A 20,582-nucleotide genomic window follows, 5' to 3' on the forward strand; every position below is an offset into this window, starting at 1 on the left:
CTTTGCAGAGACCCTGAAAAGATTCTCCGCCTAGGATTTTTAATTTTAGGTACCTTATACTTTGAAATCCTAGAGAAATTGGGAAGAAATATATTTTAAGCAGTAAATATAGAGTTGAATTTTTCTTCCAATATCTGTTCTCTCACAAGTCAGTTCCATTCATCTAATTTTGCAAACTTTTTATTTGTTGATTCTTGGCTATCTAAAGGGGGCTGGAAAAGAGAAGGGAATAGCCGGGCACTACGCTAAGCACTTTCGAAATATTATCTCACTGATTCTTCACTACAACCCTCAGAGGTAGAGTGCTGTTATTATCTCCATTTTACACTTGAAGAAACTGAGACAAATAAAAGTTGAGTGACTTACAGAGGGTGTCACAGCTAGTAAATGTCTGAGGCCAAATTTGAAATCAAGTCTTATAGACTCTGGGTCCAATGTCCTATCTACTATGCCACCTTGACATTTCTTGTATTATTGAATACACATATTATGAATATTAAGCTTAATATGAGGAATCTAGGGCTTACATAAGTAGAATTCAACTGCCTAGTAAATAAACATGTGTATGTACGTGTATATATACACATATACACATATATGAGCCTACTGAATAAATGTGCATATGTATACACACACACACACACACACACACACACGTATTTAAAAAGATCTAGACTTCTATGATACCAAATGCCCTACAACTTTCTAGGATTAGAATGGCTGTGCTTAAATCCCACAAGTTGTTGACATTATTTGCTCCTTCTCTACCTGAGTCTACTTGCCTTATTGTCTCGTTGAGTGAGTTTGCAATTCCATTTACCTTTGCAGAGACAAGGATGCATAGGGGGATTTTGGGTGCTTCTTGGAATAAGGACCTAGAAAAAATTTAGCTGGGTCTCAATGGAGATTTCCCATGAGAGAGGTGGACCCCAAGAGAACATCGGTGTGCCCTGTGTAGAATGGGACACTTTTTGTCTAGACTCCAGATGGACAGCCTCATGTCCTGAGGCAATCATGGAAGAATTTCCACCCAGGACAGTTTTCTCAGTGGAGAGAAGGGTGATGTCTAGTTGATTCCAGGTCCCAAAACCGAGTAGAGAGAGTTTCATATAGTTTGGAAAACTCAGTGTGGATCAGGTTTCCTTCTATAACAGGGAGTCAGTTTTCTTTGTCTTTGCTCTTTAACTTTTGGGTTGAGAAAGGCCTTATAGGGCTACGGCTAAATAAATGTAGATATTTGGTAAACTTTGTGATGTTTCTTGTTTTGTTGAATCTGCAAAACTTTTATTTGGGGATAAACTGTGACTTTCATCTATACATGTGGGATTGGGATTGTATGTGAGTGTGCAACATTGGCTGTTTTAAGAATTTATTCTGTGACACAAAGGACACAAGTGAAAAGGCACTGCTTATGCTTCGCCAGAAAACTAATTTGAATTAGGGACAAAGACTGTATTCAAGATGCAACCCTGCCTATTTCATGTCCCCTGCCATTAGGAGGGATAGCAAACATTTCAAATGGTGGGAAACGTATAACAGGATGTTGAAACATGCCCAGATCACTTAAAGGCAAGAGCCTAGCTCCACGAAGAAGATAAGTCTCCATCTCCCTCCTGCATGGATAGGAATAGCCTGATTGGCTGCACAGGTGGAATAGATGGCATCTTTTAAAACTGTCAGGCTGGGATGTTTAATCTCTTTCCACTGTACACCTCTGTATCCAGAGAGGGTAAAGGTCCACAGCATGGGCAGCATGAACTGAACCAATGAGGAGGAAAGGGCTTACCTTTCCCTGCTCTTTCTTGCACAGTCATCCTGAGAAACAGATTTTGGGGTGTCTGTCTTGGGCTGTTTCGTTTGTCCTTTACAGTTCTAGATTGGGGGGGGGGGGGTGTCATGCTATGGTGACCTCGGAGTCAATACTCCAGGCTGGATATTTTAGCTGCCTTGCAAGGAAGCTCCGAGAAGCTAGGGTGCCTGAAACTCAACCCCAAGGTGGGCTTTAGACTTGAAACTGTCTTATAAAGGAACTGAGCTAAGCTATGAACTTAATTCCCTCCCCAACTTCCAGAGTATGAGGTGGTACAAAGTTGAGATTATGCCCCCAGGTATTGAGAGATGGGAGTATGTTTGTATGTGTATTCTTTTGGGGGGGGGGGGGGTTTGGCGGCTTTTTTTTTTTTGGTGAGGCAATCAGGGTTAAGTGACTTGCCCAGGGTCACACAGCTAGTAAGTGTCAAGTATCTGAGGCTGGATTTGAACTCAGGTCCTCCTGACACCAAGGCTGGAGTTCTATCCACTTACACTACCTAGCTGCCCCATATGTGTATTCTTGCTATACTTAAGATGTAAATTTTTTTTTTTTTTGTAAAAGCTTAAAAAAATTTTTTTTTTATTTTGAGCTTACACTAGGACACTGACAAAGATATTTAAGATTTTATAGCAAAACCTAAGTTGTTTAACTCAAGGTGAAAGTAACGTCAGGTTTTAAATAAAGAAACCAAGTAAATTACCCAGAATATGAATGGACTAAGTGGAAAGCATTTTACTAAATATAAAGACAAAGTGATAGGATTTTACAGTCCAGGAGGATGACCTGGCTCATGGGTAAGTCTATTTTCTATAAAAAATACTACAGCTCCCTAAATTTTGTTTACACTGAGGTCCAACACTAAAAAAGAAAAGCTTATGTCCATTTCTTCATTTTAAAGTATAATTCAGATACTGACAGTATTTGTAAATACTAGTTAAAAGACTATAAAAACTAAATGTCTGTAAGAGCATAAAGACTTAGCATTACCAGTTATCATTTCTCCTCCATGATGTCCTGATTTAAGGAATCCAAAAACCATTTTAACTTGGTGGGCACAATCTACACAAGCCTGAACAGCCTGACGGAGTACCACATTAACAGGCCCTGGTCCAAAGTGATCAGGAAGGAGTTGTACTTTTTTCTTATCCAGGTGAGGTCCAGAGTTTCCATGTTTATTCACATAGACACAAACTGAAAAATATATACATATGCAGATATTTGATAATGATTTCTAATATCATAAATTCAACTATTCTTAACTTTAGAGCCAACTCTTATCAAATATCAAATATTTCCATCATCACATTGATGCTATTAGGATATATAAAAATAATTTTATATATATATATGATGTTCATTATACTATTCAAGTCTAAGAAAAATCACAGAACTATTAATGCACATAGATAATAATGAATCATAATTCTGCTGAAATAATTTGATTTGACAAAGAGGATTCATACTGTAGAATTTTTTTTCTTATATTTGCCAAAATGTCATGTGAATGGGCATAGGCATACTCATGTAACAGGGACCAACTAATGCAGTTCTGAAATAATGCCATTTATTTATTATGACAAAATTATCTGTATTAACAATCTGGAGGCAGCTGTCTCCCCTCCCTGTACCTGAGGAATTTCCCTATGTTCTGGTTCTCAAAGTGCAGTGAGTACAGGCTACTAAAAGATGGCAGCCAGCTGGTTTTAATGAAAGAGAAAAGAAGGGAATTTCCTGTCTCTCTCCTTCCCTCTCCAACATCATTCCTAATGGCCTTTTCTATTCATCACATTTGTGCAGAACAAATTTGTGATGCTGGATGGGATATACCTATATTGTATTTATGCATTTTAAGCAGGTATCAATATAAATTCTTGATTTTATTTTTTCAAGAAGTCAATTAAATAGGGAAAATGTTGTGTGGAAAGTTAGCAGATTGCTTCCCTGGGACAAGACTCAGCCTCCCCACTTCTATAAAGTGCTTTGTTCCTCCTTACCCACTACACACACACACACACACACACACACACACACACACACTCTCACTCTCTCTCTCTCTCTCTCTCCCTGCCTCTTAATAGTCACCCAGGACCTTCTCTGGTGCTAGCCCACATCAAGAAAAAAAATCTTCCAACATCTTGCACTGCTCTACATCCAACCCTTGAGCCTTCTCAAGCTGCCATGTCTTGCATTTCTATTCTTGCTCCTGTCTGCTATAAATATGAACTCCTGGGACTTCTCAGGACATATCAACAACCACTTGCCATAAAGCTGAACCTTTTCTTTCAGTAGATCTCTTCTCCAATAATTGATACTCTGTGAGTTTAACTCCTAGATAATTAGGATATTCCTATTCCTTATTCTCTCTATCCCAGTTATTCTGAACTTGATACGTGTGTATACACACACACACACACACTTATGTTCCCTCAAATACTCTAATTTCTCAATTCCTCAGTCTACTCAATTTATATAACTCATTCTGGTAGTCAACTGCAGTTGCACATAGAGATGGTCACAGACTCAATCTTGATCCACAAGTGTTCAATGTTCACGAACTCTCAAATTCCTTTATCTGATCATACTCTTTTATCATTTCATTTTCCCCCATGTCTTATGAGCCCTAAGCCTATCCTCTGTCCTCACTCTGCCCTATATTCATTCCAACCCTTGCTTCTTTCCCAGGCCATTTACATCTGAACTGGCTACATGTCTCTCTTTTCCTTATCTTGACCTCATGGCGAACAAACTCCATTTTCCACTATCCTCTACTCTCAAATCTTCTGCCCATTTGACCATTATGTCTTACCAAACTCTAACTTTGGATTACTTCTACAACTTGCTTCCCTTACTCCTATTAAAATGTTTGAACTGCAGTGGAAGAAATCATGAAACCATGCTGACTGGGTTCAATACAGATGTATGTTAACTAATCTCACTGGGCCCTCAATGCATCAAGGCAATCTTTATATTCCTCCCTAATCAGTTCACTATCTCACTTTCTACTGTGGCTGGTCCAAAACTTCTCTTCTTCTCTCCTATGCTACATATCCTTCTCCTTCCATCTGCTGAGGACCTTGCCTCATTCTTCACTTCAAAAATTGAGGCTATTTGCCTAGAGCATCCTTGTCTCCTCTTCTACTCATCTCAGTTCATTCAAACATTATCTCATACTATTTTGTCCAGTTTTAGTCTCAGTTAATGAGGTGGATCTTCAGCTTGCCAGAGCCAAACACTCTAAATGTACTCTGGAACCTATTCCTTCTCATCTTCTCTAGCACATTTCCCCCATTATCATACTCATTTTCTCTTATTTTCAGTCTCTCTCTCCCTACTGTTAGTTATAAACATGCCCATATCTCCCCTTATCCTTAAAAAAAAAAAAATCTAACAAACAAACAAAAAAAAAAACCAACCCTATCAAACATCTATTCTAGCTACTGTCCAGTATATCTCCCGCCCCTTCTCAGGGCATGAGATATGAGAAAGCTTTTAGTGTCTAATATGTACAAGTTACCGTGCTAAGCACTAAGAATACAATGGTAAAAGATAGTCTTTCCAGGAGCCCACAACCCAATGGAGGAGACAACACACAAGCAAATATGGGCAAACAAGATATATACAAGATAAATCAGGGATAATAAACAGAAGGAAGGCAATAGCATTAATAGGACAGAAAGGCTTGTTGCAGAAGGTAGCTTTCTAGCTGAGACCTAAAGGAGCCCAGGAAGGACAAGAGGCAGAGTTGAAAGAAAGTTGGAGTTGGAAGACAGCATGGGGGCCAGTCAGTAAAAATGCTCAAAAGTGTCTTGTCTAAAAAATAGAAAGAATACCAGTGTCACTGTATGGCAGAGTTTATGGCAGAAAGGGACAGGATTTAGAAGTAATAAAAATGGAAAGGCAGGAAGGGATCAGATTATGATAAGCTTTAAAAACCAAAGAGAATTTTATATTTGATCTTGGAGGCAACAGAGAACCCCTGGAGGGTGACATTGGCAAACCTGTCCTTTAGGAAGATCACCTTGACATCTGAATGGAGGATGGACTGGAGTGAAAAGAGACTTAAAGCAGGCCAATCAACTAGCAGACTACTGCAACAGACCAGGTATGAGGTTATGTGAGTCTACATCAGGGTACTGGTAAGGTCACAGGAGAGAAGGGGGAATACTGGATATGGAGGGTGAAAGTGACAACCTGAGGATGATACCTAGGCTGCAAGTCTAAACGATTATGAGGATGGTGATACCTTACTCAGTAATAGGGAAGTCAGAAAGAGGGAAGAGTTGGAGGCCAGAAGGGGGAGAAAATTATTTAGTTTTGGACATGTTGACATCCAGTTTGACCAACGACCAACAGACAGAGATACAAATTTAAAAATCAGAAAAGATTAGGATTAGACAAATAAATCTGGGACATGTCTGCATAGAGATGATAGCTGAAATCATGGGAGCTAAAAAGGTCACCAAATGAAAGAGCAGAGAGTGAAAAGAGAAGATGGTAAGATCATTTTGGCTGAACCAAAGAGTGTAGCTGGGGAGGAGTAATATCCAAGACTGGAAAGAAAAGTTGGTAGCATATTTTGTAGGGTTTTAAAAGCTAAACAAAAGAGTTTATATTTAAAAGGCAACAGGAGGCTACAGTAGTTGACTGAGTAGGAAAATAACAATCAGATTTCTGCTTAAGTAAAATTACTTAGGGAACAGTGTATAGGATAGATAGGAGTATACAGAGACTTGAGGAAGGGAGACCAATCAGGCTGTTGCAACAATCTAAGCAAGAAGTAATGAGGGCCTAAGCTAAGGGTAACTACATGAGTAGAGAGAAAAGGTCAGATGGGAAAATTTTGTGAAGGTAAATATAGCTAAATTACACAAATGGATATGTGGGGTGAGAAAGAGTAAGGAAACAAGGATAATTCTGAGATTATGAAGCTGGTAGAATAGAAGGATGGTAGTGCCTTTGACAGAAATATGGATGTTTAGAAGAAAGGAAGAAGAAAACAATGCATGGCATGACTTTCCTCTATGAGTTTTGTAATTTCAAACTTCCAGTATTACAGTCACTACCTCAATCTGCATCTAAAAGAAATAGGAAATCAGAGGGCCAAGACTTATTCTCCACAACAATTCTTCTTATAGGCCCTAAAATTGCTCTTCTTTGATATATTATCTAATTTGGGATTTTCTTGCTACTCAGCTCCCACAAAGCTATTCCCCAAAAGCCTTGGCGTTTAAATAAAACTAAATAAGGATTGAGAAATACAAAGAGAACATGCAGTTATTTCTTCCATGCCAGAACTGCCAAGAGACTAGTATGATTCCAACTAGAAAAAATGGCCTTAGAGGTCCCTAATACTCTGTCCAGAGATTCTTGAGAGGGCCCTAAAGATCCAACACTTTGAGCTTCAAAGATCTGGTGAGTGCCAAATGTCAGGAAGTACAGAGCAATGTAAGAACTTAGCAAAATCAAGCAGGGCCAATCACTCCACCCAAAAGTGAAGTCTGGGATGGAGCCTGGCCCTGGCACAAAAACCAATTCATAACTAAAGCTAAAGAAATGATAAAATCAAAGGAAACATTACATACTATCAAAAGTTATCACAAATCTAACTCCATAGCAACTACAAGTAAAAACTCAAAAGGAAAAAACAGATATTTCAAAATATGAATACCAACAAGAAATGAAATGAGACACGAAAAAATAAAATGAAAGCTCTTGAGAAAAGAGCTGGAAGGAGACTATGTAACTGAGAAGATCAAGTAATAAACTTTGCCAAAGAAATGGAATCCTCAAAAACCTGAATAGACCAGAAATAAATTACTTCAGGAGTCAAAGAGAAATACTGAAACAAAATCAAAAGAGAGTAACAGACTGGGAATGCAAATTCACAGAAATGAAAGACAATCTAGAAGAAGAGAAGAAAAAAACAGTAATATTAAAAGAAAATATGCTCACTATGCAAGCAAAACATAAAGACCTCAAAGACAGGAGGTGTAGAGACTCCCAGAAAAATATTACAGGAGAAAAAAACCTTAACACAATGAGGAAATAATAGAAGAGAAATGCTCAGATCTCCTGAACGTAGAAATTGAAAGAATTCTTAGAGTGCCTCCAGAAAAAAATGCTGCAAACTCTAAGACACATAGTAGTGAAATTTAATGATACAATTTAGAAATGATAAGTTCTGCAAACCATCAAGAAACAGACCTTCAAATATAAAGGAAAGGCCATTCTAAAAAATGCAAGAAATGCAGAAAAAGGATGAAGAAATGGAATAATGTGTTCTGAAAATCGTTAGAGCTCAGATGTAGCTCAAGGTGATCTATCCTGTAAATCTAAGCTGAACAAATTGGACAAATGATGGACATTCAATAACAAAAGAGTTTGAAACATTTTTAGAAAAAAAGCTAGAAATGAAGAATTTATTTATAATGTGAACACCCCAAACAACAGAAATGTATAGGAAGAGTGAATGAATGCAACAGTTAACTGTTGCAACAGACAGCAATAGTTAACAATGGAAAGATCAGTGGAAGACTTCTTTCTAGAAGCACACAAGGAGAAAGAAGTAAAGGTAGAAATCTAGGAGAGGCAATAGTGAAGGGGTGTGGAGCGAAATTACAGGCAGAAGCTGGCAACACTCAGACTACAGGTGAATGCTCCTTTCATAGAAACTGACTGTGTTGCAACATGGGAAGGTTCATGAAAGGAGGGAAGGGAAGCAGGGGAATACAGAGGAGTGGGTGATGCGCCAAGATCAAATCATGACTCTCCATGAGGGGTCTCATTGGTACAGAAAAACCTACAGGACAGTGAGTGAGAAGTTAGAGGGAAAGATTAAAAAGGGGAGGAAAGGAAAGAGGTGGGATGGAGTTATGGATGAAAAGAGATGAGGACTTTACCGTGGATAAGGTCTGGGCCTGAAAAATCTACTTGAGAGGGTTAAGGAGTAGGAGTGGTGGAACTCCTGGAGGCAACTGGCGCCTAAGAGGAGTGGGAGGGCATGGATCCAGGGAAGAGATTTCCCAGCAAATGTAGGGAAAAAGGTCAATAATATGGATGGGGGGGGTGGAGGAGAAGTTAGCCCACCAAGCATAGGTAGTGAATTCTCTTGACACCTGCAATAATTCGCATTGTTCTGAGAGTGAGACACAATAAAGAAGAAAAGAGGAGTAAGCCCTATAAGGTAGTGGCAGAAAAGTGCCTAAAGGGTAGAACCTGGAAGTGCTTTGACTCTATCAAGAACACAGAGAAAAGTAAGAGACCAGGTGATTAAAGGAGTCATGAACCAGAAAAAAAGGGTTTTAGAGTATTATTACTTTACCTTTTTTAAAGTACTTTAGTCTTTTTTTAAGGTGGTCCTGTTCCCACTGGCTCTCTTCCCATCACTCCTGCCCCCTTCTTCTTTATTATTTACCAATCCTTTAGGGTTTGTTTATGCATTCTTCTTTTCTGCTTTTATCTGGTTAAGTGTTTCTATCCCTTCTTTTCCCCTCCCAGTCAGGTAGATTTCTCCTTTTTCTCTTCCCTTTTAGCTAGTCCTGATCATTAGTTTGGGAAATTTAAAAAACCTCTTTGAGCCGTAGCTTCCTCATCTGTAAAATGAAGGGAGAGTACTAGATGGTACCTAAGGACCTTTCCAGCTCTAAATCTCTGATTGCATAATCCTATGGTTCTTCTGGGAAGCCTCCTTTCAGGCTGATACATTGCAATATACTCTCCCAATTTTATTCCTCAACATGAACGATAAATTTTTTATGTTTAGAAAATGGATTTCCAATTAGGGTTTCAAGTTAAGTGAATATGAAAAATGTTAAGACAAACGACTTTGGATCTATTTTGAAACTACATATTTCCCTTCACTTCAGAGATATTAAGAGAAAATTAACATTTAAAATAAAACAGTGTTCAAGATAAGCAATTCTATACACATTTTTTTTTTACCTGTGGATATAACTGCAGCAGTTGTCCCAGGAATACTAATTCCATCTTTAAGAATAACTGGATTGCTATTGTTTAAGTTGGGCAAATTGATATGAGTTGTGGATACAGGAGAACATGGCACTGCATGAATTTTTTTCTGTTAAAAGAAAAAACAAATCACATAACACACTGCTTTGGGGGAAAAATAATAATTTCTCTAAAATTTAACACCAAAATAATCCTTTCCATCTTCAGCATATAAACTCTAATTTGTCTTTATCTTTATTATCACTTACGCTCATACACCTCCCCAAGAATTTTTCAATGTTCAGAAGCAGAAGAGTAGCTACTTAGAAGCTCCCCCTTGAGCAATCCTTTGAAATGTTTCATAGAAAGACTCCTTTATAGGCAGTTACAGGAAGCATAAAAGACTTAAATGTTAGATTCAAATGTCTCTACATGCAATTTAGGTTTCTGTTATTGGTTTTCTTTTTGTGTTCTGAAATAAATCCTGATATTTAAAAAAGGGTATCAGGCCTTGCTTTTCTGATCTTTTGTTACAAAACTTAAAATTCTTGAACCCTGAATTATGGCCAGAGTCAATTCTGGGTAAGGAAATGAAAATTAAAATTCAATTAGCCTTCTGCTCCAAGATAAGATTTTGACAATAATAAACCACACACATAAAAGTTTTAGAAAAAAGCAAATAAATAATAAGGAGCACAGTATCTCAGCACTGAAAAGGACTTCAGGATATCTAGACCAACCTGTACAAGAACAAGAATCTGTAAACATATACCGATGTTTTAGGCCTTTGCTTAAAGACATCCAGTGAAGGGAAATCCATTCCACTTATGGAACTCTCTAAATTCTTAAGACTTTTTCCTTACATCAAACCAAAATCTAACTTTCTACACCTATTACCACTAGTTCTGTCCCATGGAACCACTCAGAATCAGTTAAATCACCACTTCTCTCCTCTTTTTAAACAGAAATAAGTGCTATATTTTGTCAGTGGATATTTTACTGGTAGAATTATATGACATTTTAAAAATATTATTTTGGATATTTTCCAATTGTTGAAAAAGGCTTTAATTTCAAGCAAAAATGCAGCCTGATCAGAGGTGAATTTTTAAAAATTTGTTTAATCTGTTAATATTTTTGTTAAATATGACTGTGTTAACATTCATTAGTGACAATAATCTATAGTTTTCTTTCAATGTATTATCTTTCCTTTACTCAGGAATCGAGATCATATTTGTCTTTTAGAATGAATGGTTATAAGATGTCTTCCTTCTCCGTTTTTATAAATAATTTGCATAGCTTAAATTATTTTATTTTGAATATTTGATAAAATTGTATCATAAATCCATCTGCAACTGAGTTTTTCTTCCCTGTTAGTACTTTATTTATGAAAGAATTTTAGAACAATTAGATATGACAGATCTCTAGTGATTACTCAATGTAAACAGAAATATAGATACACGCATACACACACATACAGATTATACATATTTGAAAGCTGCACATGGCACCATTATAGGAGTTTATCATATATAAGGGCATAAAAACCTTACAAATATAGAAAACAGAAATATTAAGCATATTTTTTATTGATTCAAATAAAAAATCATGTTAAATAAAAGACCTTTAAACAAAGGAAATTAATTGGATTTGCTGGATACAAATTAACACTAAAGAATTGGCAAGTCAAAGAAGAAGTCATAGAAACAATAGAAAATTTCGATGAAGAAGCAAGTAGACAATATACCAAAACTTCTGGGATGTAACTTGAATAGTTCTTAGGGGAAATTTTATATCTTTCCATACTTTCATTATTGAAAGGTCAGAAAATTGTCCTCACAAATTTAAAAAAAAACGAAAGTGACAGACAAAAAGTTGCAACCACATGAGAAATTCTGAAAATCAAAGCAATTCACAAAAATGAAAACTTATTTAAAATATTAAATTGACAAAAACACTAAGCTTAAAAAAATGAAGCATCTGATTTTAAAAGAAAAAGTGTAAAGCCAACCATCAGCATTTAAAAAAGAATTCACAACAATTGAATATGGAACAAAAGAAACTCTCAGAAACTAATCTTGACAACTGTATCCTAACAAAATTGATAGCTTAAGTGAATTGGAGGATTAATAAAAATGTAAAATGTCTAGATTAAGGGAATAATTTAAGCCCAATATCAGAAAAAGAAACTGACCTAGCCATTAACAAACTCTCAAAGAAAAAATACCTAGAATCAGACAGATTTAGAAGTAAATTCCATTAAATATGCAAAAGAATTATTTCCAATATTACATAAAAAGAAAAAAAATTGTCCTTTTATAGGACAAATCAGAAAAAGAAAATGATAAATCAATACCCTTAACATATACTGACATAAAAATATCAATAAGTATGAACATATTAAAATATTATACCACCCTGATGAGGTTGAATTTATACCAAGAATAGAGGGTTGTGGTTAATATAAGGTAAACTATAAACATAATTGTTCAGTCATTTTCAGTTGTGTCCAGCTCTTTGTGACCTCATTTAGGGTTTTCTTGACAAATACACTAAAGTGGTTTGCCATTTTCTGTCTCTAGCTCATTTTACAGATGAGGAAACTGGGGCAAACAGGGTTAAAGTAACTTGCCCAGGGTCACAATGATAGTAAGTGTCTGAGACCATATTTGAATTCATGAAGATGAAGCTTCCTGATTCCAAGCCAAATGCTCTAGCCACTGTGCTGCCTCCCTTCCTATAAACATAATAGAACATATTTAAAACAAAAATAATGAAAACCATGGTTGTTTCGTTGTTGCCCTTTGTTCTCCAAGAGGATCAGAGTCAAGGCAGTACGTCCAACTGTCACTAATCAGATCAATAAAAGCTCAGAAGACTCTACCACAGGTTGGGCACAAATAGGCCACCTGAACATTTAAAAACCATAGGATTATCTCAAAAGATGTTGAAAAGGCTTTTTAGCAAAATTCAATGTTTTCGTTAAAAACAACAAAAACCATAAGAAGAGCAAAAATCTTTTCCTAATATGGCAAACAATAATGAAATACTAGATGACCAGACTACGATCACCATTATTAGGTAGATGGCACAGTAATTAAAGCATATAAAGCCTGAGTCAGGAATACTTGAGTTCAAATGTGACCTCACGGGGCAGCTAGGTGGCACAGTGGATAGAGCACCGGCCCTGGAGTCAGGAGGACCTGAGTTCAAATCTTGCCTCAGACACATAACACTTACTAGCTGTGTGACCCTGGGTAAGTCACTTAATCCTACTGCCTAGCCAAAAAAAAAGAATCAAATGTGGCCTCAGACACTTACTAGCTATGACTCTGGGCAAGTAACTTAAAACCTTTGTTTGCATCAGCACTACTATCTGTAAAACAGAATGATAATAATAGTACCTACCTCTCAAGATTGCTGTGAAGATTGAATGAGACAATCATAAAATACCTGGCCACATAAACACTATATAAATGTTAGCTGTTATCATCATCATCATCATGTGACTTAATTGTAAACTTGCTAACTATATCAATACACAAAGAGAAGAAATTATGGAAAATAAACACAGGCAAACAAGAAACAAAACAATCACTTCTGCAGATGATATGATAATCTTTCCAGAGAACCTTAAAGCGTCAACTAAAACTTAATAAATTCAGCAGAGTTGCAGGATATAAAACCCACATAATAAAAATTTTTGTATATTTCCAGAAACAAAAAGAATCAGCAGGAAGAGAGAGAGAGAAATCCCATTAAAAATAATTATGAATTTCCAAAATATTGAGGAATCTACCTACCAAGACACAAAGGTACAATGAATATAACTACAAAACACATTTTAAGGGAATAATATGATAAAAATAGTTATCCTACACAAATTAATATACTTATTCAGTGTCATCGCAAATAATGAAAGGATTATACTTTAGAGTCCTAGAAAAAAATAATAACACAATTTATCTTGAGAAATAAAGGCTCAAGAAATTTAAGGAACATAATGAAGAGAACAAGGGAAAAGAAATGCCAAACTTCAAAGTATGCTACAAAACAGTTACCATTAAAACTATTTAATACTAACTTAAAAAACAGACAGGTCAATCAATTGAATGGATGAGTTAATACCATACAGAAGCATATGAACATTGTAGTATCATGTTCAATAAACCTCAAAACCCAACTATACAGGTAAAACTCCACCTTTCAAAAAAAAAACTCAGGAAAAACTAGAACGCAATCTAAAAGATATTAGGTTAAGATCAATATTGCAAGACCATATGCTTAGTAGCAAATAGATACAATACTTAGACATAAAAGTTCACATCACAGATAAATCAGAGGAACAAGGAATAAAATGTCTTTCCCAGCAAGAGGAAGATTTCATGACCAAAAGAAAAAAAGAGAGAGAGAAGATAGTGGAGGATAAAAAGAAAAATTTTCATTACATAAATTTTATTTTTTTTGCACCAAAAAAATCCCAAACAACTAAAATTAGAAAGGAAAGAGTTAAGCAGGAGAAAAATGCTTGCATAAAATTTCTTTGATTAAAGTCTGATATACAAAATATATTAAGTAACTAAAATGTAAGAACCATTATAGCTAAAATCCAAAGCTTTCACATCAAATAAAAATACTACAAGAAGCCAGAAACAGAGAACTCAAACACTGAGAAGCCACTGTAAAAGTCACACACAATTTAAAAGCACTACCATAATGATACACAGAGTTCTGAATATAATATTCCAAAAGACAAAAAGATCTAGGCTTATAGCCAAGTATAACTTATCCAGCAAAACTAAGTATAATCAAACTAGAAGAAAAATAGGGTGGTGGTGGTTGTTGTTGTTGTTTTGGCTAGGCAATGGGGTTAAGTGACTTGCCCAGGGTCACACAGCTAGTAAGTGTTAGGTATCTAAGACAGGATTTCAATTTAGGTCCTCCTGACTCCAGGGCCTGTGCTCTATCCACTGTGCCACCTAGCTGCCCCAAAAAAATGGTTTTTAATGAAATAGAGGACTTCCACGCATTCCACATGAAAAGACCAAAGCTGTGTAAAACCTTTGAAATTCGAACACAGGGGTTAAGAGAAATATACAAAGGTAAACGTGAATAAATAATAGGGGAATCAATAATGATAAACTGTTAGTATTCTAATACGGGGAGATGATACATATGTCCCTTCTGAACCCAGTCATCATCAGGGATCTTAGAGGGAAGCTAATTAGAAAGAAGGCCTGGGAGTCATTCTGTTATACGTAGATGATCATAAAAAGAGAATAAAAAGGGAGGGGAAGAGGAATACATCAACAAAGTGGGGGGGGGGGCTAAAGGTATTTTAGAGAAATTATCTCACATAATCAGACTATGAAAGCAGACATCTATACAAACAAAGAAGAGGGAAGAGAAGGTTGTAGGGAGGGTTGAGCCTTACCCTCATCTGAACTAGTCAAAGGAGGGAAGAATACATACATACACACACAGCTCAGTACAGAAATACATTTCACTCAGCAGGAGAAAAAGGGAAGGGTAGATTAAAGGAGAGATCAGTACTAAGCAAATCAGTAATTAAGGATGTACAAAAACGGTAAATTTTTTGAGGGAGCAAAGAACAGGAATCTGATGAGGTGAATATCAACTGGTGAAATGACTAAACAAGTTAAGGTATATAAATGTGGTAAAATATTACTGTGTTCTAAAAAATGATGGGGGGAAAGGGGGCAGAGCCAAGATGGCAGAGTAAAAGTAGTGAAATTGCTTGAGCTCTCTCCCAATTCCCTCCGAATACCTGTAAAAAATTACTCTAAACAAATTATAAAGTAGTAGAACCCACAAAAAGACAGAATGAAACAAACTTCTAGCAATGGTTGATGGGAAAGGTCTGTTGTGCCAGGCTGGGAAAGGAGTACAGTTCAGTGTGAGCCACACAGGCAAAGACAGAGCAGGCCTCAGGAGACTGAATCACTGACAGCTGTGGCGATTTCCAGACTTCTCAACCCCAAAATGCCAAAGACAACTTAAAAGGTGAGTGGGAAAGGTTTGTTGGACCTGGGTGAGAGAGAAGCATGGTCCAGTCTTGGCCCCAGTGCAGCCCAGGGGAGGCAGCCACAGTGGCAGTGGCTGCTTCTGGAGCTCTAATCCCACGGATGGTGGGAGGATTGAGTGGCTGATCAGAGGGGGATAGCAGGGATCTCTTTGCTGGTGCTGAGGCAGGATTCTCTTACTTTGCCTGTATTTGGATCTGGGTCACAGTCCTGGGTGGTGGTCTTGGGGAGAGGAGGAGCGCTGGCATGGTGGAGCTTGCAGTAGCAGTGGAGAGAGAATCCTCCTCACAGTTCCAGGCAGAAAAGAGTGCTTGTGGTCACTCACAGACCAGAGCACAGGCCAGGAGAGGAGTAAACACCTCCTCTCCTTTGATCATACCACCTTGGAACAACTGAAAATTTATAGGTCCCTAGAAGTATCTCTGAAAATGGCTGCACAAAACCCCTGAAGCTTGGGACAGTACATCCTCCACACTGGAAGCAGAGCCCTACCTTAAGAAAGAGTTAAAAAATCAAGTAATTGGTTGGAAACATGAGCAAACAGAGGAAAAATACTCAGACTACAGAATCTTACTTTGGTGACAAAGAAGATCAAAATATACAACCAGAAGAAGACAACAAAGTCAAAGCTCCTACATCCAAAGCCTCCAATGAATTGGTCCCAGGCCTTGGAAGAGCTCAAAAGGGATTTTGAAAAACAAGTAAGAGAAGTACAGGAAAAATTGGGAAGAGAAATGAGAGTGATACAAGAAAATCATGAAAAACGAGTCAATAGCTTGCTAAAGGAGACCCCCAAAAATACTGAAGGAAATAACACCTTAAAAAATAGACTAATCCAAAATGGCAAAAGAGGTCCAAAAAGCCAATGAGGAAAAGAATGCCTTAAAAAGCAGAACTGACCAAATGGAAAAGGAGGTCCAAAAGCTCACTGAAGAAAATAATTCCTTAAAAATTAGAATGGAGCAAATGGAAGTTAATGAGAAATCAAGAAACTATAAAACAAAACCAAAAGAAAGAAAAAAATAGAAGACAATGTGAAAGATCTCATTGAAAAAAAAACTGACCTGGAAAATAGATCCAAGAGAGGTAATTTAAAAATTACTGGACTTGACCAAATCTATTTTTGCTGCTGCTTTGTCTGAGATTATGAATTTTTTAGTTTAGCTGAAATATAACAGGTATTGCTCCACTGTCTTATTTTAAGTCTCTGGGAATATTTATGCTTCAAGTAAACAACATACTGTTAGATTCTTTCTAATCCATGTTGCTATCAACTTCCATTCTAAACATGAGCTCATGTCATTCCCATTTGCAATCATTGTGTTTCTTCCAATCCATTTATATTTTTTTCCATTCTTTGCAGCCCTCCCCAACTGTACCAAGAAGAGAGTTCCCAGTAAGAGTGAGCTAAGCTTGATGCATTCTGCTTCTGCTTCCCTCTCTTCTCTTTTTCCCTCATCAAGATCCCAAGTGTTGACCCCTTTCTTTCCTTCCCTCTTTATGACCCACTTTCCAGAGCTTATTAGACTTTATTTATGATTAATACCTATTTTAATCAGCCCTCTCATTGCCAATCTCTACTCTTTTGACCAGTTCAGATCAAAGTGAGTTTCAGTTATCACCTACTCCCCCTCCTGCAGGCCCTTCTCCTTGTTGGTATAATCTACCTCAATTATGTATGATAAGTTCTCACAGCCTCTCTCCCTCCCCTTATTTTCCCTAGTCATCAAAACCTAACAAACCATCCTCAGACCCTGTCCTATCTGACTCCCTCTATCACCCCTCATGTTACATTATTAAGGGATCATGGGGAAGTCCCTGTATGTGTAAAAATGAAGATAACAATAGTCCCTACCTCCCATGGTTGTTGTGAGGATAAAATGAGATATTTGTAAAGTGCTTTGCAAACGTTAAAGCACTGAGTGCTAGTAGTAGTAGTAGCAGTAGCAGTAGTAATAATAGTGCATTCCTTCATCCATTCCCAAAATGTCTCAAACTTTTAGAAATTTTTCCTCTCAAAACAAAACAAAAAGAATGATGCACTTCTGCCAAATGTGCCTACGGTATGTACATTCCAAGATATATGTCATTGTCATAGGCTCATAGTTTTAAGAGGTGGATCAACCCTTAAAGGACATGAGTTCAACCCTCTCATTTTACAGATGTGCCCAGGCTCACATAGCTAATTAGTTTTGGAGACAGATTTGAGCCTAGGTCTTCCTGGCTCCAGGTCTAGGGCTCTACCCTCCACACCACTACACTTAGGGTCTACATGACCCTGAAGAGGGAACCAGAGCACTCACTACTGTTATCTTTCTATGCATGATAGGCTCAGTAAAATCAAAGGCTCCAGAAGCTCTGAGTGGCCCAAGAGGTCCGTGGGGCAGGAAGCTAGGGCTTTTCCCTGCCCCCATTTAAGTCCCAACCCCCAAGGGCTGCTTCTGGGGCCTTCTCCTCCCTGGCCACACCAAATAAGGGAAATCCTAGAGGATGTAGAACTGATCTAAGCCCAGTAGTAAAATAAGTACCTTTTCTCAAAGGACCAGGAGCCTTCTGAAGGAGCTGCACTCCAGCCCTTCCTGCTTACTAGATGCTACAATTCTCAAGTTTGCATTTCAATTTGTCTGATTTATGCATTTTGCACCAATATAATATGCCAATGGTAGGTACTATATGACCCCTATCCCTCCAAAATAAGATTCTGAACTAGCCATCTCTGATGAACCTCCAATACCTTGGCCAACGTGTAGGATGTTCTCAGGGTTCTGAAGATACTGCTTTAGCAGGACAACTTCACCCCAGTGTTAGAAGACAACACAGTCAATGTCCTTGTAATCTGTTATACTGTGAGGCACAATTTGGATCATTATATGCATATGCAGTTCGGGAGACCTTGGAATAGTGGCAGCTCCCCTTTAAGGCCACTTTTCTTCACCAAGTTGCCACTCATAAGAGAGTAGGAAACCAAGGCCGAATTTGCCTAAAATCAACTAATCAATCAATCAACAAGTAACTTATTAAGTGCCCACACTGTGCTAAATGTTGAAAATAAAAGACAAAAATGAAAGTTCCTGCCCTCAAGGGGCTTGCATTCTGTAGAGGGAAATGTACCTACAGATTCAAAACAAATACAACATAATTTGGGGGGTAGGCATGAATAGCTGGAGGGTTTAAGAAAGACCTCATGTTGGAAGCAATGTCTGAGATGAGCTTTGAATGAAAAAAAAAAAGGTCACAAGTCAAGTACTGCATCACAATATGTAAGAGCTAGAAGAGACCTTGGAGGCAAGTCAGCCTCCATTCTGTCACCTAATCTTCTCAGTCTTTACTTACTTCTCAGTCTTTGCATTACTCTTTTTTCATATGGTCTCTATTTCAGTCAGTCTGGCCTGCTAGGTGTTCCCAAGACACAACAATCAATATCCCACCTTCTTAGTGCACATGTGGTCCTCTCCATATATGGAATAAGGTCCTCATCCCCTCCCTCCCAAAAAATCCCTGGCTTTCCTCAAGGAACTGCTCAGAAGCCACCTCCCCAGGAGGCCTTTTCTAATCTCCTCACTTCTTAACATAATTTCATTCTTGAAATTACTTTGTAAATATGTTGTGTTTAGTTACTTATGCACATGTTGAAACCCTATCACAGAATGTAAACTCTTTAAAAACAAGGCCTATTTTATTTTATTGTATTGCCAGCACCTAGCACTGTCCCTGGCATACAGTACGCACTTTTGTTGAATTGAATGGAAAATGCCCGCAGTCTGAAGAATTCGTGTTATACTGCAACCCATTTACTGGAAACGGTACAGAAATGGCTTCATAATCATCGTGTGGTATACAAGTGCCAGATTTGGAACAAACTAGTTTCAATTCCTGGCTCCCATATTATTTACTGACTTTATGACTGAGCAAGTGCCTTTACAAGGCTGAGCCTAAGGGTTATTTATGAAATGAGAATAACACTACTTGGACAGCACACTTCAAGGAGCTTTATATAAGGAAAAGTGTTTTATAAACATTCAAACACTATAGAAATGCACTTATTTTTAAAGGCCACTAGATGGTGCCATGGTGCAGAGGGCATTGAACCTGGAGTAAGGAAGACCTGAATTCAAATATGACCTCAGACACTGACTAGCTTGTGTGACCCTGGGTCAAGTCACTTCACTTTGTCTGTTTCCTCATCTGTAAATTGGGGATAATAGCACCCAGAGTTGTTGTGAGACTAAAATCAAATATTTGTAAAGCTCTTTGCAAACCTCGAAGTGCTTTATTAATGTTATTTGTTGTTGTTATTGTTATTAATGAATTGGAAAAGTAGTACAAGGGAACCTGTGATTCTATGAAGAGACCCAAATACATTTTTTGGGGCTGGTCCACTGTTCAGGCACGATAATCCACAATTAAACTATAACTCCTTTCATTAAAATGACTGTGTAAGTAGAGGCATTTGAAATTCTTTTAGTTATAAGTACTTACTTCCTGATGAAGGAAAACAGGTGATTACCAAGCACTAACTGAATGGAACCAAAGTAGAAGAGAGATAGCAGCTCTATTTTTTATGTGAAAAATAAAGCCTTTATGTGAAAAATTTGATCTCCTTTTTGAATGACACATCATTCTAAAAATGAGAACAAAGATTCAGAAGAGAAAGCATATGAAAGTTAAACATTTCTGAAAAACTATTATAAATAAATAAGTTTACAAACTATTAATACAAAGTGATCAATAAGGCAATTGTACTTTCTAAAACATTTTTATAATTCCCAGAATATCAAACT

At 37.3% G+C, this 20,582-nt stretch overlaps 1 protein-coding gene across 4 annotated transcripts in view; it reads right to left on the reverse strand.

Moving 5' to 3' along the window:
- The window catches only part of SCML2 (Scm polycomb group protein like 2), a 144,388-nt gene that overhangs the window by 23,747 nt on the left and 100,059 nt on the right, over positions 1-20,582 (reverse strand). For all 4 annotated transcript variants that reach the window (XM_027835385.1, XM_027835383.1, XM_027835384.1 and 1 more), the window contains 2 exons: positions 9,755-9,890; positions 2,801-3,004 (listed from right to left, as the gene is read on the reverse strand). In XM_027835385.1, the coding sequence (XP_027691186.1) occupies positions 2,801-3,004; positions 9,755-9,890 (340 nt within the window). The remainder of the gene's footprint in view (positions 1-2,800; positions 3,005-9,754; positions 9,891-20,582) is intronic.

The sequence above is a fragment of the Vombatus ursinus genome, unplaced genomic scaffold, assembly GCF_900497805.2.
Source record: "Vombatus ursinus unplaced genomic scaffold, bare-nosed wombat genome assembly UNPS02014814.1, whole genome shotgun sequence".
Lineage (NCBI taxonomy): Eukaryota > Metazoa > Chordata > Mammalia > Diprotodontia > Vombatidae > Vombatus > Vombatus ursinus.